This window comes from Phyllostomus hastatus, unplaced genomic scaffold, assembly GCF_019186645.2.
Source record: "Phyllostomus hastatus isolate PE091 unplaced genomic scaffold, TTU_PhHast_1.1 phas_scaffold_501, whole genome shotgun sequence".
Taxonomy (NCBI): Eukaryota; Metazoa; Chordata; class Mammalia; order Chiroptera; family Phyllostomidae; genus Phyllostomus; species Phyllostomus hastatus.
The window spans coordinates 62,683,246-62,706,591 of record NW_025334033.1 but is presented as its reverse complement, the minus strand read 5'-3'; the positions used below and the strand labels follow the sequence as shown (position 1 = coordinate 62,706,591).

The following is a 23,346-nucleotide window of genomic DNA, read 5'->3' as shown; positions in this document are numbered from 1 at the left end:
TCGCTGCCACTGGGACCGTCTCCATCATGCAGCCATGCGATTGGGAGAAAATTTCTTCCTTCCTAATTCTCATTTCAATCACTTACTAGTGAGTACCATTTAAAGTTGCAATATTCAGATTGTTTTTTTGGTAATATTTTTGTAATGTTTACATTAAGAACACATACACGAATTGACCAATGCTAGAACTATTCAGTCAGTAATGTGATGAATGAAAATTTGTGTGGACTTTTATGTTGTCTTCTGCTCAAAGACATTTATTGTTCCTTAGTTGCGGGAATATTTATTAGAACAGTTTCCAAAAAACACGTACCCAGTGATGTCGTTAAGTGTAGGCTGGCGAGTCTTCTGTACTGAAGCAAGTTCCCTGCCGTTGCCCGTGGATTTCTCTGACTCCGTCACTGAACGTGGGAATTGCAGCCCGCAAACCATATCCCGTTTCCTACGAAATCTTGTTTGTACCCCTTCTAGCAAGAGCTGCTGCGATGAGGAAGGGGATTGTGTCCTTTTATTGTAGAATTGGAACTTCTTAACCAAAAAAATTGTCACTCTTAGACTCCCCCCAGATTGATTTAAAAAAAAAAATTGGATTCAAAGAAAAGCATTAAAGGATTCAAACTTGAAAAGACAGATAAGCATCTTTTTGGCGCTTCTTTGATGGAGTATCACGATAGAGGAAACAAGAATTGTTTTTGCTTCCGAGCTTCTTAGAATCGAAGAAAACAAAAACAAGAGTCCGTGTGAGCCAAGGTCCCTTAGCTGAGTTTCCTTGTTCCTGTTGGTCCCCGTGCCCCTCCCCCACCGTGTGGGGGCAGGCTGAGGCTGGGGGTGGGGGGGGCATTCGGTGCTGGGAGCAGGCAGGGGTGTGGCCTGGAGGCTCTCCCCAGCTCCTGCTGGGTCCCCTCCCAGGCGCCCCTTCTCCAGCTCTGGATCCCTGGACGGGGCTGCGGCTCTGGCTCTGCCGGAGACTGGAGACCGACCAGAGCTTTGTGCAACCCCCGCCTCCCGTCCTCACCCATTCAACAGGGGCGTGGAGCACGCGGCCCATCTTACAGGCCTGATCTTCTGCGCCATGAATGAGGCTGTGGCTGTGGCTGTGGCTGTGATCGTCCCTGGAAGAGTGGGGGCCAGGGTGTGGATCAGAACCTTCTGGGGACCCTTGAGACGTGTCGGCTGCCCCAGAAACTCCGGTGTTTTTTCGTCCTGGAGCAGGGCCGGGGCATCAGAGCTTCCCAGAAGTGCCCCCGAGACGCCCCTGCGCAGCAAGGGCCCCATGGCACCGGCCTGGAGTGCCCTCAGTCCGCAGGCGCTCCGAGAGCATGTGTGAGCTGGACGCCGGGCAGTCCCCCCATAAGGTGGACGGAGAGCTGGACTTACCGTTTTTATTTTTGTATTTTATAATGTAAAAAAAAAAAAGAGGCTAAAGTTAGCAAGGGTCCGTGGGCGTGGTTTAAGCTGTGTTCGTGATACTGAATGCTGAAAGCAATCCCAGCCAAAGCCGAGCCAGGAAACAGGGCGCTTTGTGATCGATGAAAAGGTGCTGAAGAATGTAAAAAAAAAAAAATGCACCCAGAGGTGTTCCTGCGTTTCAGGAGTCGGTATTGGTTGATTCTGCTTCCTCCCGCCCCCCCCTGCAAATGACTGACCTTTGGAGCTGTTGTTTTGCAGTGACTCTGGACGTGGGAGCAGCCTCTTAGATAGAACCATTGCGGACAGACGACAGCTTAACACAATCACTTTGCCAGACTTCAGTGACCCGGAGACAGGTGAGAATAAAGAGCCAGAGGGGCTGGAATGGCGCCAACGCCAGCGTGAGGCCTGTCCCCCCTCCCTGAGTGATGGGGGGCGAAGACGGCCAGGGACCGGGGCTGGGAAAGAGCTCCCACAAATTGGTGCGGCTCTCAGTGGAGGTGCATTCTCTCCGGAGTCTCTTTCAAGTGCGTTCCTAGTGGGGGAAGGAACATTACATGCCCAACACAGCCCTTTGAAATCTTTCTATTTTTTCCCCCTCGCTCTTAGAGCCTAAAACTCGAAACTAAAATTAGATCGTTCCCATCTCCGTCCAGCTTCCTCTGCTTTGCCGTCTCTCCCTCTCGCTCTGATTTCAGACCCAGCTGGAACCCAGGTTCTGGTTTCTAACCCGTCGCACCTGCGACATCCAGCAAAAGACCCTGAAGGGAGGCAGCGGGGGCTCTGAGCTTCCGAGGGCGCTGTCCCCACGGGGAGGCCTGGAGCGCTTCCTGCCTCTGAGCAGATGGCTACATGCCTCAGTCGTCTGCCCCTGCACATTTGCCTAAGCACAGAGGAGCAAACACCCCTCTGTCACGTCCAGTACTCCAAACGAGCAGTTCTGGTAGTGATACCGGCTCTTCGGTGACAATCTGGAAAACTCGACAGGACCGCCAGACATACAGAAATCTGCTTCACGTTGAGCCTCAAAGGTGGTTCCGGTGCATCACTCGGAACCTGGTTCCGCTGCCCCACCCGCCACCCTGCAGGGGCCCGTGTGAGGCTTAGTCCCGTCTGAGTGAGCCTGGTCTTCCACGGGCTGGCTTTTTGAGAGGAGTCTCCAGGCTCTGCTGCCCTCGTGCCCGGCCCCAACTCCCGACCAGACCCTTGCAGAGAGAGCCTGACGCATACACAGCCATCTCTTGGGAAATCTCCCCTCCGTGGGGGCAGGAGGGGGCAGGCCTCCTCGGGCAGCCAGATGCGGTCCTCACCCAAGCCCGGCCTCCCATCGGCCCGCAGGCGGCATCCCTGCGCTGGGCTCCCTTTGACCAAATTCAGAGTCAGCTGGAGGAGCCCCATCCCAAGACCCTGGGTCGAAAGAACGCTGGGCCTTGGGAGCAGGACGAGTTGCCGGCTAGCGCAGTGCAAGGTGGCTGGCGGCCTCCGCTCCAAATGCAGACTGACAACACCACGCCCACACCCTCCTTACGGTGACTCGACCCGGGAGCGACCAGCCGTCCCGGGTGAGCTGAGATGGCAAACCAGGCAGAGACGGCCTTGGAATAGCACAGCGATGCTCTGCTCGCGGGTCCCGTCCTGCTAGAAACACCCTCACCCCGCTTTGCTGCTAGAATGGGAAGGTCAGGCTGTCGTGACACGTGACTGCAAGGTGAGGCTCAGACACGGGAGAGGAGGGAGAGGCGTGAGGCTTACTGTGGCACCCGCACCAATTCGGGCTGGTTCGGCTGCCGTGGCCGCCCAGGTCCTGTGAGGACAGCCCTCTGAAATCCCGACCCTTTACCTCTGCTGGCTTGGACTTTGATTTCCTCAAGCCTTTTATGCCACACCCCACTGACTACAGATGGCGGCAGAAGTAAGGCAGGCCCTTGTTCTCCATTCTTCCCTCCACCCCGGGGACATTTCCCCAAAGCCCACAGGGGTCCCCTTCTTCAGGATAAAGCTCAGGTGCCTCAGCGTCCAGGTGAGGGGTGTCTGTGTGGCACAGTCGGGGTCGTGGCCCCCTCGTCCCTCGTGGTGTTCACGCCCCACTCTCTCTCACTCTGGGCACCCAGGGGTCTGGGCTGCCGGTGCGGGCGCTCTGGGACAAGCAGAGAAAACCACAGCTTCCCAGGCACTGGCCAGTGCCCACGGTGTTGCTGCTGCTGCACCTGCACCACCCACAGGGGTCCCTCCAGGCCCCCCCTTCCCCAGCCCTGCCCCCAGAGCCCCACAGAGGCGAGGCGGTGCTGACACCAGCGGTCACTCACCCAGGGGGCAGGAGTCCAAGCAACAGGAGGCCGCATTAGGCCTTGCCGACTGTGGACTGGCCACCGACGACAGCAAAACACACTGAAGTGATCCTTCAAGTCAAAAAGACTTGAAGATTAAGAAGGCCCACCTAGCAAGGGCAAAGGTGCCTCCCTCTCGATGAGTAACGCCCACTGTAAAGTGCGGTGGCGGTGCAGGAGGGCCCGCCCCCACGCTCTCACTCGGGCGCCTGTGCGGGCGGCCTGTCTCGTGCACAACCCCCAGGTCTCAGCTCCAGTTTGGAAGGTCGACGGAGAAGGTTCGCGCCCATCCCAGTCCCGCACCTTCTCTCCCCCTAAAGATAACCATCTCTGTTATTTTCTTTGTTGGCCCTCGGGGTGTTTCTTCATGTAACCAAGGGCAGACGTTATTTCCTGTGCCCCCGACGTTAAACATGGCCCAGTGGGCATGCCGCTAGGGCCCCTGGCCTTTTCTGCCTCACGGCGCACCCTGGACCGCCCCCACCTCCATCCGCAGAGGTGGTCCCCACTCGTCCACGACTCGCAGACTCTTAGTCCACACCGACCCATCCACACGGCCGCAGTCGTCCCCCCCTCACGGCTGCCAGTGCACGGGGCGCCGAGGAGGCCGGCTCATTCTGAATGCCCGGTGCAGCACCGCCCCTTCAGGGGGGCAACTGGGCTTTGGGGACAAAGAGAGCAGGAACGTGTCCGAGATAAAAAACAGTCCCGAATCCCAACAGATGTGACCCGGAGATCAGCTGTGGTTGGAGAGAGCCCAGCCCTGGCAGGGGACAGCCTGTCGATAGCCTTGATCCCCGCCACACCCCCTGCCTCGCTGCCTTTCTGAACTCCCTCATTGGGAGGGCACGGGCCTCCGCCACAAGCACAGCCCGACAGTGTCAACCTCCTCGAGGGCAAGGGACCCTGCCGACCCCCAAACACCCAGTGTGCACACTGGGTCCTTTGTGAAGCCACGGGCCCTCTTCGTCACTTATTTTTATGTTTCAGAACTAAAATGTATTTCCTATTTCTTTATTTTCTATTGTGGGAAATATTCCACGATACCACACTATAGACATGACATAACGAATCCCCTTGTACCTCACCACCAGCCTTCAGCAATTAGTGTTCTTTTCTCATCCGCCTCTCCTGTCCCCACCTAGTTTTTGTAGAGCATTTTAAAGCAAACTCCAGCTGTTAAAATTTCATCTGTTAAAATTTCAGTATAAATGTCCTACAGGTTAGAACCTTTACAAAATATAACCGCAATGCCATTATTCTACCTCTGGGTCACTGTAAGGTGCAGGCTCAGTGTCCTTGACTTTGGAAGTGGTTCCTGAGTTAGCCCACGGTTTCTGCCTCCGAAGCCGTCCATGTACAGGTCAGGGGAGCCAGGTCAGGGGAGCCGAATCTGGGAGCACGGACAGGCCCGGTCCGCCGCGGCCAGTCGCCTGGACGGTGGTTTTATTGAGTGGGTGTGGCCAGCTGAAAAAGCCCCCCCTCAAAGACCATGATTTCCCTTCTAATATCACCCCAGCTCCCCTCCCCCCAAACCTATCACTGAATGGTCCCGGCCATTGAAAAGGAGGAATCCAATGGGTGACAGTCACAACTCTGAAGCTATGAATCACTGCCTTTTTTCTGGAATAAGTTGGTAGCTCCTTAAATAGAGGTTGAAAAAAAAATTTTTTTTTTTTGTCCTTTGGCCTCTAAAACAGGATGCAGAGTCAGGGGATTTATCTTTAAGCATTGGTAGATGTGGCCAGACACCTGCCCAACGCAAAATAATCCTGTTACCTTAAAAGCCTGGTCCATTGCGTCTAGGAAAACTCCGAGTGTCGCTGCAGCCGTCTCCCCACCGCGGTGGCTCTCTCCAGCCGTAAGACAGGAAGGTGCGGCCCTAACTCCCTTCCCAGGTGCCGAGCCGGCACCGCCAGCCGTGGGCCGGCTTAGACAGCCCAGCCCTCCATGCCCCGTGACACTGGGACCTGTCATTGCACACAGTGTGTCTGCAGCCAGGAAAATACAAACGAACTGTATGTAAGTGCTTCTCAGAACAAACACATCGAGGAACAGTCAAGTTCTGACACTTTTCAGCTAAAAAGCAGATCGCTTCCCCCAGAACGTCCCGGGTGTTGTAGGTTAAAGATGTGTTCTTTCCAGTGGGTAGCACTGCTGGGTCTGTGCCCAGGTAAAGCTGCGTTATTTTCACTCCATGCTGTCATTGCAGAAGAATTAAGTAACTTGTGGGGAAACAGCAAAGTTGTTTTCTTTAAAAAAACACTTGTATCCTCTTGTCAAGTAGAGGAATGATTGTGTATTACATGACCTCATTTTCTTTGCAGCTTATGTGAGTATATTAAAAGCTAGCTTATTTTTCTTTTGTGTTTCTAAAGTTTTTTTTTTTTTTGCCTTTACCCTTTTTTTTTCTCTTTCACTTTTTTAGTGTCAGATTCCTCCTCCTCCTCCTGTTCTCTTTCAAGAACCGAATCTCCTCTCCACCTGTTTGTATCTTCTCATCTCCATCCTCATCCCAAACCCGACACCTTTGTGTGGCCCCCCGCCGCGCGCTCATTCAGTGACCCCGGCCCCCGCCAGGAGCCCTCTCTGTGTAAACACGGTTTATGGCTTTTCCGTTTTTCGTTCGATCTGCTTCGTTTGCCTGCTGGCGTTCCATTCTCTGATAATCTTCCTAACTGATAAGCTGGATAGGAAACCCCATCAGATTTATCCGAGGGAAAAAAAAAATCCTGCCAATTGGAAAATCCAAAAGCTGTTCGGGGCAGGAAGAGATACTGGTGCCCAAGTTTCAGGCTCCTCTTTGAAAAGCAAAGGAAACCTGTTTCAAGCAGAACATATAAAGCTTTTCTAGAATGTTGTTTCCAGCTCCCAGGTACTTCCGTGCTTTCTTGGAGTTGATATGAATGCATTAAAGTTCTATTATTTTTTTAAAGAGGCAACTTAGCCCTGGTTGGTGTGGCTCAGTGGATTGAGTGCTGGCCTGCGAACCAAAGTGCTGCTGGTTTGGTTCCCAGTCAGGGCACATGCCTGGGTTGCAGGTCAGGTCCCCGGTAGCACACACACAAGAGGCAACCACACACTGATGTTTCTCTCCTTCTCCCTCTCCCTGTCTTTCTCCCTCCCTTCCCCTTTCTCTAAAAATAAATAAATAAAATATTTAATAAAATAAGATTAAAAAACAAGGCAAAATAGAACAATTAGCAAATAATGTATCCTAAATATTTCTGATTTTCAGTTTAGAAGTTAATTCGACAAGTATGCCATAGTCCAGCCCATTCTCTAAAGATAATGGTCATCTATGCCCCTTAACCCCCCTTAACCATGCGGTCCTGGAACTTTACTGTGCGTGAAAATCACACTAAGAGCTTTGGAAACTGCAGGGCAGACCCCTGGGCCCCACCCCAGAGTTTAGGATGCGGCAGGCCTGAGGCGGGGCCCAGGGGTCTGCATTTACAAAACACCCTGTGGTCCCTGGGCCAGCGGGTTATACACTGCATCTTGAAAACCAAGTCTATGTATTATTATTTGTATGCAAAGAAGGAAAATGTAGGGTTTCTGTCATGAAACTGAAGAAATATCGAAAAGCGTTTTAATCTAATTTTGCGTCTCAGTAATGCAGACATTTGAAAGTCTGTTTTAGAGTGTCCGGGAACCTGGCAATGAAAAAAAAAATGCCTTTACTAAGATGAAATACTGGCTGATAAAGTCCTTAAACGGGACCTCATGTGGATCTCACCAGCAGCGTCCACCCTTGTTGTCTGTGACTCATTTATTTAATGCTCGTTTTACCGGCAGTGCCAGAAAGTTTAATCTCTGTATCCATGATTTGTGAGGGCTTATCTTTGCTCCAAATGCTCAGTTGTAGGATGAACGAAAAGCTCCTTAGGGGAACTACTGCCAGAAAGAACTCCTCCTCCAGGGTGCTCAACTTTCGATGGCTAACCTGCGTGGTACACACACGCGCAGTCGGGACAGAAACGAGACTGGCACCTGAGATCAGTCCTCCAGACCAAGGCACTGTCCGACCTTGCTTGTCTGCACACTAGGTGTCAGAACTGGCTTCGGCGGCAGTCTCAGTTTTATGAAATGGAAGACAAAGCTAATGCTTAAGGAGTCTATGTTTTTTTTTTTTTAATCCTTACCCAAGGATACGTTTATTGATTTTGGAGGGAGAGGAAAGGAGAGAGAGAGAGAGAGAGAGAGAGAGAGAGATCAGTGTGAGGGAGAAATATCAATCGGTTGCCTCTCATACCAGGGATCGAACTCTCAACCTAGGTATGTGCCCTGACCAGGAATCAAACCTGCAGCCTTTTGGTGCACGGGGACGATGCTCCGGCCAACCGAGCCACCCGGCCAGGGCTACTTATGTTGTGTTTAATCTGTTTCTTAAAATAGATTTTTTTCCCCTTAAAACAATGCTTTGGGGCAAATGCCAAGTTCAGTTTTTCCATAAAAATTGTTTTTTTACATTGACTTTTGCCCAGTTTTTTGGCCATAAAATGGGATCTTCCTGCTCTAGAATACATTAGTAACGCTCCCACTGCCTCCCCCACCCCTCCAGTCGTTCACGCAACAAACCCACCAACCTCCCCACCCTGCCTGCACCTACACGTTCCTCACACTGCACCCCAGGCCCCTGCGTTCCTCTGAACCCGTCCGATGGAGGCCGTGTCTTGTCCGGCGAGGCCCCTTCGTGCTGATTGATGAGTGAGATGTTAGGGCCGTGAGCACCCGCTGGGCTTTCTGCTCGCCGTGGGCGTCCCAGACAGGCTCGGGTGCTCATTCTTTGTGAGGCTGTGAGTCACCTCCCATCCCTGGGGAGCAGCTGGCCAGGAACCCGGTGTCTCCCCAAAGACTGGAACACCCAGGTCTTCCCTACCCCCTCGGATACAGTGTTTGGTCAGAGAAAGAGGAAACACGCCACACGTTAGTGACACGTGTAGAATTCCCCGATTAAAATCGTTACGAATTTGAATCCCGAGTCGGTTCATCAGGACAGACAGCCCCGACCTGGACTTTATGAATCTCTCCCTCCAATCCGTCGACTCCACAGGGAGGAGGACTAGCCAAACCCTACAAACCCTTGGAATCGTAATCAGGGTTAATGTGTGGAAAGGTCTGAAAGCTGCTCGTTTGATTATTTTTCCCTTCCCTTTGGAATTTCCTGCCCTGGAAACAAAACAGATTACACGGCCCGGCCAGCTTTCGTGCGCTGGGTGAGCACTTGACTGTAGAGGGGAATGCCCCGTTGGCCTTCCTTTGGTTTAAGGAAAAAAAAAATTGTCAGTGGGAAAATATGTGTCATCCTTGAACTGAAATCTGATCCCAGACAGCCAGACTTACAGTTGGAAGGTTATTAGAACTCTGTTTGCTTCTTTAGCCATAATTTTGATCTTCCAAATGTTTTTGTTTCTTGGTTTTAATTTTCGGTTTGATTTGTTGTTCCAAGGCACCTCTCCAGAAGTATACTTTCATGGTTTCCCCTCCCTTTTTTCAGTTAGTAAGTAGTTTACCGATCTATTAACCTTTCGGAGGGTCTCAGAGTCACGCTTCCCTCCATCACGGCATGTGTGTTGCGGTTGCTGGTTGCTGAGATGGTGTGGACATTCGGCTGCCGCCCGCTTGCCCACTCAGCCACCCGGGCCCCCCCACCCCCCTGCTTGCCATCCGAATGCTTCCCCCGCTGCTGCTGGGATCTCCCTGCCAAGGAGGCAGTACTTGTCTGGGGAGGACTGCAGAGGAAGGCATTGCAGGAGAAATGCCCAAGTGAGGGTGTGGGTGGGTGGGTCGGCAGCTCCGCACCCCCGAGCCGCACCCCAACCCCGCCCTGGTGTCACTGGGAAGTGTGAGACACCCGGTGCCCCCAGGGCAGGCCATCTGCAAAACTGGGGTACAGGGAACCAGTTGAACCTCGAAATTCCTTTCCAGTTTGACCATTTTTAGAAAAGCAATTCTAATCATTAATTTCCCCAAAGTAAGCTAAATAGACATCATAAAACTTAAACTACATCTACCAACATGTAAAGGAGACTAAGCGATTCCCTGGGTATATAGGACTGGCGTTTTGGGTGGTGTTCTCTCAAGGCCTTAGTGAATCACAGCGTCTCCCAAAGGCTGTTTCTCAGACCACTGAGTCTCCCCGGTCAGATGTCCTTGGAGACTCACCGTTGGCGTGAGCGTGGGAAAGGCTCGGAGAAGTCCCCCAGTTTAAAAATCTTGAAGGTGCCCTCCGCTGTGGCCCAGGCTCCCCAGCTGACTTCCTCCTTGTTTCCGATGATCTTGGGAAAGCGAATCCTGCTTGTGGCAAATACGCCCTCAGGGAGGTGATTTTTTCCCCTGAAATCCAGCTCGACCTGAAGTCCATGATGGAAAACACATGTTTGGTGTTGTCCTCACTTGAGGGTTCTTCAGGGTGGGGCGGGGCAGGGTGGGGAAGGTTTCACTCCCAGGGTCCTTTCCCTACCAGGCCGCTGGGTCCACTGAAACGGTGTGGTTCTTAGAAAGCGAGGCTACGCTGAAGTCCTCATGCAGCCCTCATTAGTTAAAGCGGGCTCCTGCTTGTTTCTGAGGGCTGATAGGTTCATACCAGGGACTTGTCCTTTCTACTTCCCGTAGGAGCAGCCCCAGCTCTGTCTCCCCAAGGTCAGGAACCCCGGGTCTGAGAGCCAGCTCTGCCCAGGAACCCAAGCACCGCATTCAACCCCCCCGCTCCGGCCCGCTCCGGGGCCTTAGCTCCCTCTTTTGTAAAGAGGGAGGTTGGCTAGCCCTGCCCCCCCCACCACCACCCACGCACCCAGAACTCCGTGGTGTGCCAGCAGCCAGGCCTGATTCCAGCCTCAGCCAGGTGCCCCTCTCCCCGAGCTGCAGCCCGGGCAGGGGTGGCTTCCAGAGGGCGGCTGCCCAGGGCTCTGTCCACGCTGCCCCTGCCCGTCGCTGCTTAGACCTCCAGACCCTCGAGCCCCCAACTCCTGTGCCCCCATGGTCGCAAGTTTGAGAAAAATGTGTGCTGACGTTTGATGCTCCTCCCCAAACACCTGCTAAAATCGAGACTGCCTGGCTGAGTGCTCAGTTTTTCGCCTCCCCGGTCCTGGCGAGCCTGTTGCTCTCTGCCGAGACGCGTAACCAGGAGGAGAGAATCAACAGGCCAGAGACAAAGCACGCCTCTCAGCCGAGACGAGGTTGAGAAATAAACTCAAGGTAGAGAAAGAGAACTCGACTGTTCTCTTTCCTTCCTGGCTAGCATTTTATTATTGACTTTGCATTTTTCCAACACTCCAAAAACGAATAGCATGATCAGGAAGTAACTAGTCAGGCGGCATGTTGCACCCTGGGCTCTCGCCTGATAGAACGAAGGAGCTTTTTAAAAACCTCTGTATGAAAAACTTCCCCTGCGGCCGACGGCGCTGCATCTGAGGCGTGGCCGTGTTAGAAGTTCAGCCCTAACCATTCATGTATAAGCCTTTCCTTGCTAGTCTAATTAGCATCTCCTCCATTAGTTCAGCGGTGCCTTTCCTTTAACAAGATTGAGTGGAATTTCGGGAGATGGACAAGTCAACAGCAAATGGCTCTCAGACAGGAATTGAGGCTCATGTGTCCAGGAATTAGGATATCGCCCAGCCCGGGGAGGGAGGGGGGCTGCCTGCCTTCAGAGACAAACACAGCCTCCCCCAGGCGGGGGGGACACTTTGGTCCAGAGACCCAGCCTCGTGAACAGGCAACGCCCGGGGAGGGTTCGCAGGAGATGGGGCATCTGCCCAGTGTGGTCCCCCAGCAGGTACTGTCTCCCGCCCAGGGCCAGGGCACGGCTCCCCGGCAGCTGGCATCCTCCTTGCTTGCACGTGAACGGCGTCCCTCCACGCTTCCGTGTGACCGCCTAGCCCTGCCAGCACCGCCGGCAGCCTGCCAGGCCACCCCGCATGCCTGCTGGTGACCGCGTGCCCCAGCCTCTCCCTGCCTCGGTGTGACCCTTCCCGGAGCTTTCCCCTGGGAGGAACCTTCCCTTTCAGGAGAAGACACGTGTTGTCAGGTTCACGGTGTGTTGACGATTCTGTTCAAGGCGTTGGGAAATTGTGTCGTCTGGAGTCAGTGGGTCAGGGGGTCACGGCTTACTTGGCTGTCTTAACCTCTGTCACCCTCAGTGAAAAAAAGGAACTTGTCTGCTAGCATGACCGAGGGTCCCAATCAGAGCGACCCGCGGTGGGAGGCCTCACTGCCGGTGGGAACTGGGTGGGACCAGGCAGTTGCCCGTAAAGCGGCCCCAGCCCCGTGTCCCCGTCACATTAGTGGTCACACCACCAGGAAGGGGAGGTGGCAGCCTTCGGAATTAGAAATGTGGAAGAGGGGTCCGTGGCAGTGCGGTTCGAGGAGGCCACCGCCCCAAATCCACCTCCTCGGGCAGACAGGACTCCCTCCCTCCCTCCAGCAAAGGTGGAGATTGTCCTGACGCCCACAGGGTGTGGGTAGGGGCCAACGTGTTTGATGTTTTCCTAAAAAAGGGCTCCAGAGAAAATACGCCTAATTTTTGAGGGTTGAAGTGGGCGGGGACTCTCTCTCCGTCCTCCCCCTGCAAAAAGTAAGAGATAATCATCACTAGCTCCTCGGCCCCCGCCCCCTCAGCCCCGAGGACGCCGGGGCTGTCGGTGCTCAGGTGCAGTCGGTCCGCAGGTGTGAAAGGCTCGCCGGGCGCCAGCAGTCTGCAGCATCAGACCCACGTGCTGCACAGCCCGGTCTCGTCTGGAGAAACAGATTCTTTTCCTGCTGAGAAAGAAACTGTTTCAGCACAGCTCTCTGGCAGAATGCTTAGTCATTCAGATTGCTCCTTGGTAGTCAGGGTCTCGAAGAGGTGAATTGCTGCCTTGTCTCCCTCTTATTTTAATGGGTTAGGGACACAGCTTCTAAGAACTGGAAGCTGAATAGATTCTCTCGACAGATAACAATGAATCACTCCAGGACTGAGGGGAAACAAACAGAGATCCGCAAGCACGCCCCTCACTGGAGCAGCTCAGTTTCTCTGCGGAGCTGACTCGGGGAGGGCAGGTTGCTGCTGGGGCGTCAGGTGGGGGAGGGGACTTGGAGCGGGGCCACGTGCTCTGTCACGGTCCCATGTTCGTGCACATGAGGCTCCTGAGTCAGTTCTGGGGCCGGGAAGCAAAGAGCAGCCAGAATCCTGAGCACACGTGGGAGGCGGGTCTGCTGAGGCGCCTTCGGTGGAGGATTTGTCTGCACGCGATGTAACGGTTGTCCCTTGTTTCCGGGCCGTGAGGCTTGCCAGTCACTAGGCGGGCAGGGATTCGTCTGAGATCTGGCTTAGCGTCCACACGCTGCGAAAGCCAGGAGGAGAGCGGGGAGGCGGCCACCCTGCAGGCAGCAGCCCCTTCCTAGCGCCCCCACGACAGACGGTCCAGGGGACAGCTGGACTGTAAATCCAGGCCGTGTGTTCAGTGACCCCGCTGGTGAGGATCCAGGGGCGGCGAACATGACCAAGCCACTCGATGTGTTATTATGCCTGTGGCGGAACAAAACGACTGCCTCCGAGACCCCTTTAGCAGCGGACTTGAACGGCAGATGCGGCCCGTGTGGGCCTGCCACGTTCCAGGTCTGTGTGAGATGCACCACAGACGCAGTCTGCTTCGGAGATCGGGACTCGTGCACAGGCTCCCGCCGCAAAGGCAACTGGCACTGACGGCTCCCGCCGTCCCACTCGGGACAGGGTTCCTCAGCAGCCTTCGGCATCCGATAGGAGCGTGGGTCAGACATCCTCGGGAGGCTTTCAGAGCTCGCCTCGCGGCTCCCGGAGGTCAGCGGCCTTGGTGTCTGGTCCTCTTGGCCCAGTTCCTGGGTCCATGCCTTGCCCCCCGCTCCCCCACCCCCGCCCCCCCGCCCCCCCACACAATGGTCCACGGGGAGCCCAGATGAGCACCCTGGATGTAGCGATCAGAGCAGCTCTTTGAGTGGCACTCTGCCCCTGCGGCAGGTGTCCGAGATGACATTTCCTCTAGGGTGTCTGTCTGGGCGAGGGAAGGAAAAGCAGTCGGCTTGAAGAAATACAGATCTCCTCGGCCGCGTGGCCTCTCGTGGCCCCGGGACCATTCGGGCAAGTAGGTCACGGAACCTGGGCCAGGACTGGGGCACGCCGTCTCTGCCTGACCAGAGCTCGGTGCCCGTGGCGCCTGAGCCCCTGGGCCCTGACACTGAGGGACTCGCCAGGGCACAGCAGCCGCCCAGCCCAAGGGTCACCGCAGAGACCAGCGCTTCTGGTCCCCGTCAGACCCAGTTACTAGGAAGCTCAGGCTCGGGTTTCCGTTTAGGGGCACGTCCTGTGCCCTCCCTCCCCACCCCGATGCCTCCTTCAGGCCTGGACCTGGGCACTGCCCTCGGGGGAATAATCCTCTTCGCCCCCGCAGACGCTGTGGGACACTTCTGCTCTGGTGAGGAAGACGAGGGCTGCTCTGAAAATACGTAGGTTAGACCAGCCCTTCTCGTTGTTCACGCACGTAAATCAAAGTTCACTGTCTGTTTTGACGTGGACCGTTTCAGTCCTACGAGATAGCAAGACACAAGTTATTTTCATTATACTTTGATGATTTTTAATCAGATGTATCCATTCAGATTCATAACGGCGTTAAGCCCTTTTTTTCTCCCCTCTAGATTCTAATCCAGTGGAAGAATTTGATGTATTGTGTCATTGCCAGGAATAGCAGATGTTAACTATTAAATAGTGTTACCATTATTGTTAATCCCCTGCCGTTACTAATAAGTATCCGAATGCCCTGATACCCACCCCTGGCTCAGAGCATTAGAATGTCACCCAGGCCCGATGGCTGCCTTTGTGCCCCATGCAGATGGAGGGATTGGCCAGGAAGGAAAAATTATTTCTGGTGAAGCTCAGTTACGCTCCATATTTCAATGGGGTAGTGAGACTGGGTGAGGCAGGGGGGTCACTCAGCGAGGTGCACGGTTTCCTCTGTGCACTACTGTCGTTTCCAGCCCTGGTTGCTGGGCGTGATGACAGCCACACTGAGAAGCCCTTTGAGACAAGGAAGGTCTGGCCTCGGAGCCCTTACTGGGGAAGGAGAGCAGAGCATCCGAAAGAGGGGACCGCTCTTTGAAATTGCGCCCAGTGACCTATCTGCTTGGAATGAGCCGCATCCACCCGCTCACTCACAGAGAGCGCCTACCGCGGGCCTGGCGCTGCTAGCCCCTGAGAACACCGAATGGAAGGCAAGGTCCTGTCTTCCGGAGCCACACCCAGTCCAGCGGAAGAGACAGTCGCGTCAACTGGAACATAAGACGGTGGGACCTGCCCACAGGGCCTGGCTGCGAACAGGACAGTGACGGGAGAAGAGACAGAGGGCTCACGGCGGCCTTTCTGGGGGAGCGGCCGTCAGAGCTGGATGTAAAGGCCAGCCCTGGGTCAGACTGGCGTTTGAGCCCTGGTTCTGTGCTCTGTCGTCTGTGTGACTTGGAGGAAGTTATGTGACCCCATTCCATCTCAGTTTTGCCGCAAGGAACTGTTGAAAGAGCGAGACAATATATACAGAGGGCTCATCACGACGCCTGAAACACAGAATGTTCTCTACAACTGATAAGTGCCATGCCACCACCATCATCGTCATTGTCATCATCATTTCCCAAACTTTGTTCACAGTGAACCAATCGTATTTTCATGAGGACAGTTCATGAACTTCATTGTATACAGATACCACAAAGGAAGGAGCTTTGGCAAAAGTTCTGATTAGTTCATTTGTGGACCAAAAAAAAAACCCAAAAAACAAAACAGTTCATCCAGAAAGCAAAAGTAGCCCCCTCCAGAAGTCATTCAATTCTTGTAGCAAAGGAGCCACAGGACCTGGCGGAAAACTTGCAGAATTTTTCCAGAACAGTCGTTCGTTGCTATTTTGAAATGAACCCATGGCGAACGACTTTGCACACTCCTCGGTTTGGTTTCTGAGGTGGTGGATACCCACAGACAGAGCCCATGCCCACAGACTCTCTCCGGGGGTCTCGGCGACACTCCAGAGTCTAGGGGACTGTGAGGCCGGGAAGCCCAAGGAAGCCGGTCCCCGGACAGCCGGGCCACAGGGAAGCGGTCAAGCCGGGGCTGGCTGGTGCGTGTAGCCTCTGCCTTCGAGCTTCCCTTGGCCGAACGGTGGCAGCACCCGCCTCCTGGGCCCCCAGGGTGGTGGGCCTCCGCCTCAGCTGCGCCTCGGAACCCCACGGGCTGCTGACAAGCAGACGCCTGGCCCCACCCAGTGAGCCAGTTGGTCTGGGACGCGTCTGTGGCATCACGACTTTTGAACCCCGCCCCCGCCGGGTCATTTGCAGGTGAAGCCACGGCTGAGAACCACCTGTTCAGGACGGCCCGTGAGAAGGGAAGCCAGGAAGCCTCAGCCCTGCGGGGTCAGGGCAGAGCAGCTGCCACCTCCTCTGTTCCGCTGACACTTGCTGCTAAAAATCGCAGGGAAATCACAGCAAGTCCTTGTTATCAAAGTTAAAGTACTGTTTTTCCCTAAAAAGGTTAAAAGCAAAGTAAGACCCGAGAACAAATAAATAGCGTGTCAATCAAAGTGGCCGTTGAGATTTTTTTTTATAAGTGTTCAGATGTGCTCGGTCGCACTGCATCAGTCCCCCCGCCTCGGGGCGGCACCCACTCCGTGTCCCTCCCCCGGGCCTTGGCGTCCTCCTCCTCGTGGGGCAGCACGCACGGGGGCGGACTCAGCGGCCCTTTCCTGGGTGCCGCCCTCCACCTCGTCCCCTTGCAGGACGTCCGTCCCTTCCCAGATGTCCACTGAGACATGTGGCCCATGCCGAGCGGATCCCTGACGTCTGGAACCCGGGGACGTTCCCGAGGGCGGACGTCTGTGACAGGACCCAACGTCAAGGACAGTCTGGCACGGGCCCCCTGTGCTCGTGGAGGTTTTCGTCGGGACCAGACGTCTCCCTGGATATGTGGCCCTGTCCAAATGCCAACCGATGGCCGGTCCTCGTGGGCACCGTCTGTGTGCCGATGACGACCCACAGAAGGCAGATTGCCTGTCGGGTTTCCGTCCGCCTCCCGGGACCCTGCACCAGACCCAAGGATGTGAGTGTAGAGAAATCCATGTCTCCTTCCTGGCGGAGGAGCCAGAACACAGCACAGGAGGCCAGCCTCTCCCTGCACACGCTCTGAAAGTGAGTCGAGCACGCGCACTACAGAGCCCCACGGAGACTATTTCCGTGTGCACAACTCCACGTACCACCGACTCGACTCCCCTGAGCCGTCGGCAGCTGTCTTGCGGATTATCACTGTTTGAAACACGATGAGTTCGCAGCCACCACTAGCAATGTTCATCTTCCCATTGAATTTAGTGATGAGTTATAAATCACGAATGTTGCTGGTGAAGATAGACATCAAAAGTTTTCCACTGGAAATAACTGGGACTCCCGCTCTGACCTCTGAAACCGTACCGTGCAGAGGGAACGCTGGAGAGAGGTGGGCTGAGCCCCTGCTTACATTGAGGAGGTGGTCCCGGGGCGCCGGGGCCTCTGGAAGGTCAGCACGGGAGGAAGGAGTCCTCTGACTCACTTGACGTCTGAATGGAAGTCCTCGTCCCAGATCCTTGGTGCTCGCTCTCCCCTCCTCACCTGTCAGGGCAGCAGGGTCCACACGAGAGCCAGGCAGGCGCGGCCTCCGAGCCCCAGGCATCCTTGCGCTACAGCCTGCCCTCCACTGCTCTAACAGTAGCCTCAATAGAGATGTCTCTTCAGACACGGGGCAAAAGGTGCTCTCTCTACAGTCAAGCCATGTTCTAGAATATGGGTTCAAATCCAGGGCTGTTGCCCACCTCCTGGCGGCCGGGGGATGACGTGGGAAGTCGCTAGGTGTGTCTGGGAATGGTCCCCATCTACTCCAGAGGCTACCCCAGGAGTCGGGTGCAGGGCCCCCCTCCGCCCCCATCGTTGCCAGGTTTAGGCCCTCACAGGGGTGCTCTGTGAGGCACTGTGTAGACCTCGTTCACGCCATGCTTACCGGGTGTGTCGCACGCAGCTGTGTCCTAGCCGTAGCCCTCCCTGCCCCCAGCCCTCACGGCGTACAGACTGAGCTTCTGGAGCTTAGCATGAGCTCTGGTTGTTGACTCAGGGATCCGCTAAAGCACAGGACTGAAAGTAAGGTTCCGGCTGTCGTGGTTGTGTCTCTTCGCGGGCAGTAAAACTCAGAACCGTCAGACACGTTGTGGGGCAGGGGCTGTGTGTGCGTCTGGAACTCCTGTCTGTGTGTGGGAGGGGCGGGCGGGAGGTCGGTTGGGCCCGCCCTTTCACGTCTGATGCCCGTCTTTTCGAAAACCTCTCACAGGCTCCATCCACGCCACGTCGGTGGCGGCCTCCCGCGTGGAGCAGGCGCTGTCAGAGGTGGCCTCGTCGCTGCAGAGCAGCGCCCCCAAGCAGGGCCCGCTGCACCCCTGGATGACGCTGGCACAGATCTGGCTCCACGCAGGTACCGCCCCGCCCCCGGGCCGGGCCCCCCACCCCACCCTACCTACAGCCTGCTGCGGACACGTGCCTCTCTAGCCCACAGCCCCTCCTCTGGAGAGACCAAAGCTGTTGCAGTCACCCCGAAATGTGCCTGCAGCTCTCCCCACCCCCGAGCCACGGGGGATGTGTTCCCAGACCCCAGGAGATGCCTAAGACTTGTCGAGCCCTCCACGCACCGTGTGTTTCCCTCTTAGTACACACCTGTGATAGAGTTTCGCTTGTAAGTTGGGCACAGTGAGAGATTAACAACCATCACTGACAATGAAACGGAAGCACTTTACAACTCCCCTCGGCAGATCAGGACTGCCGGCGTCGCTGCTGCACTTGGGGGCTGTTGCTAAGTAAACTATTGGGGCGGCTTGAGCACGAGCACTCGATACCACAGCGATACCGCAGCGGTCTGTCCAATAACCAGGGTGGCTACTGAACGACGAATGGGCGTGTCCTGCGTAGAGGGCGGGCACGCTGGACAAAGGGCGATTCCTGTCCCCGGTGGGACGGAGCAGGGTGGTGCGAGCTGTCATCATGGCGCCCAGGGTGGTGTGTGCGATTTAAAGCTTATACATTGCTAGTTGTTGGGATTTCTCATCTAATGTTTTTGTGCAACTGCTGATCGTGGGAAACTGAAACCACAGAAAGTAAAAGTGCACATAAGGGGGAACAGCTGCACATCTTTGCAGGACCCCTGGGTCACTCGGTGGCTCCCACCCCACCCCTATGTCTGTACCCTGACCCGGAGCCTGGCACACAGCAGACGTCCAGGAAAGACCTTCCACACTGGGCTCTGAGCATCATTGCAGGGAGCTTGCTGTACGGAGTGTGGGGCTTAGGGTGCAGCAGGGGCCAGAGAGCTGCACCCCAGACTTTCTCTGCGGGAGACAGCTCAGCGTGGTGTCCCACACCAGGAAGTCTGGACGTCCTGCAGACCTAGAGGGAAGTCCCAGCCCTGTGATTCAGCAGCTGTATAGACTTGAGTTGATGGCTTCCCCTCAGCCTCAGTTTCCTCATCTGTACAGTGGGGTTAATGGTGCCTGTGTCCTAGGGCTGAGGAGCACAGTGCCTGGCACATCCTGGCAGTGCATTCTTGGAGAGCCTGGGAGAGGGGCTGGGCATATTGATGACACAGGGGTCTTAATCAAAGCCGGGGAAGGACAGTGTTTCTGAGGTCCCTGCTCCCTGCTCTGGTGGTACCTTCTGCATCCACAAAGTTAAAAGCCGTGCTCACAAAGCTGAAGTTAACTGACCTCATGAAGCAAAACAAAAAGTCTCAGGCTCTGAGCTTCGCCAGCTGCTTTTGTGGGCGCAAAGCTGGTCCAAAAGCAAACCGGCACAAGGCAAGTTTGGAACCGAATGCAGAGAATCACGCGCCGAGCAAATGGCTTAGATTCATTTAGGCTTAAAGGTGTGGGTCTTCGCCCTTTATGGTTTAGCCCGCCATCTGCAAGACACTGTTTCTTCGAATGTAAATACAAAGATTCAAATGGCCAGGAAAAACATTGTCCTCTATTTACGCTTTTAAAAATTTCACAGGTCCTGCTTATTTCACAGTTATTAATGGTGTGCCCAGCCTGAGCAAATAGAAGCCGTTGCTTGAGCGCTTGAAAAGCATAGTTTTGTAGTTGGAAAATCACTGGTCTTCGGCGGTCAGGCAGCTTCGCGCAGTTGCGTGGCGGTAATCTTCATTTTGTAGAAATGGGCAAACAGCAGCCGAAATAGTGCAGCCTTCATCCTTCCAATGAGTGATGATTCACGGGCAAAAGCGATCGCCCTGCCTATGAGCGTTAAAGAAGTTTTCTCGGCCTGAAGGCAGTTGCCAGGTGCTTGAAATAAAATAAGCTTCCACACAATTTAGAGCTCTTCGCGCCTGAAGCTTCGCCGACTTGGGCAATGTTATTTGAGACTTAGCAGTTGTGAAACAGCGAGGCGCGCTTGCAACAAGCTGCGGAAGAACAGCCAATCTGCAAATAGGTGCAATAGCTGCTTCCGCGGTAAAGCTGCACAACAGCTTAAAGGTTTAATGGAACAACGTAGGGATGAAAAAGGGAAATTGTGGCTGAATATTTCGTATCCCTCACAATCGCTTCTGCCAGTTTCAGAAACTTCGCAGCTTCGATTTCAGAGAACGCCGCTTGAAGCCCTGACGTGCCACTGCACTCAAACGGCCCTAACTCCTCGTGGAAGGGCATGGTTGGGAATGCACGCCAGCTAAATTTGCAGGAAAACTGCCGCTGTCAGACACCGGTATAGAAAAACAAGTTTAAAGTTGTCCCCAATTTGCGTGGAATGTGTAATATTCGTCAGCGCCGCTGCATTCAGAGAAGAAGCTTCAAACAAACACACTCCACAAGATATTGCCGTAAAGATGATGCCTATCCTGCCCCACCCGGGCACAGCATGCTTAGTGCTGATGTGCATACATAACCATATGTGCATACATATGGTGAGCACTACATGTGACCTGGGCGGGTGGAGTGGGTCAGGATCTTTGTAGGGTTTGTGCCGCATGGACTCAAAGCAGTGACTTCGTTAGAGTCAAGAACTCTAGAGTCATGGAATCGTATCATGTGGCCGCGTAGTCTTTGAAGAGGTCAATTCCAAAGGAATTCACGGAACAGCCCCCACTGAGGGGTGATGTTTTCACACACACGGTCTGAGCTCTACTGCTCTGAGTGGGGAACTAAAAGTGACCCCGTTTTCTTGACAACTAACTGATGGGAACCAGGTAACACCTGTGTCCATTATCAGCCCCAGCAGTTCCGCCCGATTCTGTAAGGTTTGTGAGGTTTCGAGGAAACTGGTTCGATCAGGGGCTCACCCCCAAGGCCAGGGTGCTCCTGTGGCGTCTGTGGGTCTGTCCTCTCGTGGTGGTTTGCTCCAGTGAGTGTGGGGGAAACCGGTGAGGGGAGGAGCCGCAGCCGAGCCCCAGGTTTGAGGCTCACAGGCAGGTCACTCTGAGATGACCTCAGGTTTCCGCCCGATTGTGTGAGAGGTGCCCTGGGCCACATGCATGTCTATCTGAGTGGCAAAGACGTCACGAATAAGACACCTGACCCTTCATCCGCTCTGGGAGGGGACGGGCCAGAGGCCAGTGGGGAGCACAGACCCAGGTGGACAGGGATGCTTAGTGCAGGGTCCTTCCCTTCCTGTGTGGTGGGACCCACAGCCTGAGCACCCTCTGCACCCTCTTCCCTCAGCACCTCGTCCTCCTGTCCTGGACCCCTCGGACCCCAAAACCTCAGACTCTTCGCCGGAATCCCTGGTGGCAGACCCACATGGGTTGTGCATGTTTTTCCCCCTGGTCTGTTTGCACCTACGTAACCAGCTTATTTCAATGATTTTTGAATAAATAATGAATGCACGCAGCACACCGCTGAAGAGGCACAGAAGACACAGAGTGGGAAGGCTCCCTCCTATCCCGAGCCCATCATGCCACCCGCGGGCACCCACTCCCAGCAGTCTGCGCGCCTTCCAGAGATGCTGCGCACTCTCGGGGGGTGGGGGGCCTGCTTGTCAGCACGGGAGGCCGACTCGCCCTTTTCAACGGCCCCGGAGGGCAGACCCATCGTGCGAATGGACCGCAGCTTCACCAGGGCCCCCTCGATTCACACTGAGACCATCTCCAGCATTTTGCCGTTACAGACAATGCATGAGTGAGTGTCCTCACAGATGTCGTTCTGCATCTCTAAGACAAACTCCCGGGGCGGGAATGGTGGACCAAAGGGTGTGGACTCCGTAATCTTGGCACATTGTGTCGGGTCGCCTGCCACAGCGCTGCGCCGGTTCACACTCCAGCCCACAGCGCGCCATCGCTCACTTCCTCTTGTCCTTGCCGACAGGAGGGGTCCTCAGCCTTCCGGTCTCCGCCGACCCAGTAGGTGAAAACGGAATGTCAGTGGTCTGTTCGTGACGCCTGCGCATGTGTCTTAGACACTGAGCTTTTCTCTTTGACGTGTAAGCATTTATGACGCGTCACAGAAAACTGCTTTGTGTTTGTGATAGGTGCCAGAACTACATCTCTCCGTTTCCATTTTGTTTCAGGTTTTTGTGTTGGTTTTTTTTTTTTTTGGCCAGTTTTTAAAAAAATACATTTGTCGATCTTTTCCTTGTGATCTCTGGACCTCATATGATAATTAGAAAGCAACTACCCATCCTGTGGCCTCTTTTCCTGAAAGTTCCAAGTCTCTTCCAGTGTGATTTGTACGTTCACCGTCTTACAGAGAAGGTCGGGGGGTCTTCCCTGCATTTCGCACGAGGGAAAACCCAGGCTAGACAGCAGCTGGAGCCCCGGGGGCGAGAGTCCGGAGGCCGGAGGCCAGAGACAGGAGGCTGTGCAGAGCATATGATGTTTGTTACACCTCCAGACACCTCTCCGCCCAACTCCTCCTCCAGCATGCGAGCCTCGAGTTGCCGCTGGAGCGCCGTGCCTTCAACTCAGAGTGGGACCAGGGCCTGTCCCGAGCCCAGCCGCCTCCTGGTGCCCGTCTTTCAATTTCCACATCGGGATGGCAGCTAAAAATGACTCTGCAGTAGGTGGTTAATTTCTGCTTGTTACTTACTAATAATTATAGCTTTCACTTCGGCACCTCTCACAGTCGAAACCAACGGCTATTCTTAGATGTGCAAGATCAGATTTTCTGATTTCTGCTGGGAATTTAAAGCTGTGATACTCTCACAGATTCCTTGGCCCTGGCCTGTCCCCTCCCCCCTCCCCCCTCCCCCCTCCCAGGCTCCTCCCTGCCACCAGGAGGCCACACCAGCAGGGCAGAGGGATAACCCTGTGGGCTGCCCCCCTGGCGACATGACAGCTCCCAGATAGGTGGGGTGTCGTCACTGCACAGGGAGTGCCTGCGGGAGGGCGTGCTCGTTCCTCGGGGCCATGACTGCGCCTGATGCTGTGTCATCCTCGATCAGTCAGCTACCCCCCAGACCTACCTCTTCCTCAGCCTGGGGGTGGGTCGTGATTAATGGTCTGCAACTTGCAGATATGACGTTTATCAAGGACAGCATGTGTGTCAGTCATCATTCCATGAGTTTCATATGTCTAAACTCATTCAGTCCTCATGAGAGCCATATGGGGCATGAATACCCTGTTCGT

General features: G+C 54.8%; 1 protein-coding gene across 4 annotated transcripts in view; it reads left to right on the top strand.

Annotated features, from left to right (window-relative positions):
- The window catches only part of TTC7B (tetratricopeptide repeat domain 7B), a 211,185-nt gene that overhangs the window by 153,231 nt on the left and 34,608 nt on the right, over positions 1-23,346 (top strand). The window contains exons 17-20 of one of the 4 annotated variants that reach the window (XM_045822941.1): positions 1,669-1,766; positions 6,166-6,330; positions 9,190-9,240; positions 18,073-18,213. In XM_045822941.1, the coding sequence (XP_045678897.1) occupies positions 1,669-1,766; positions 6,166-6,330; positions 9,190-9,240; positions 18,073-18,213 (455 nt within the window). The remainder of the gene's footprint in view (positions 1-1,668; positions 1,767-6,165; positions 6,331-9,189; positions 9,241-18,072; positions 18,214-23,346) is intronic. The other 3 variants (XM_045822943.1, XM_045822942.1, XM_045822944.1) reach the window with 3 other exon arrangements.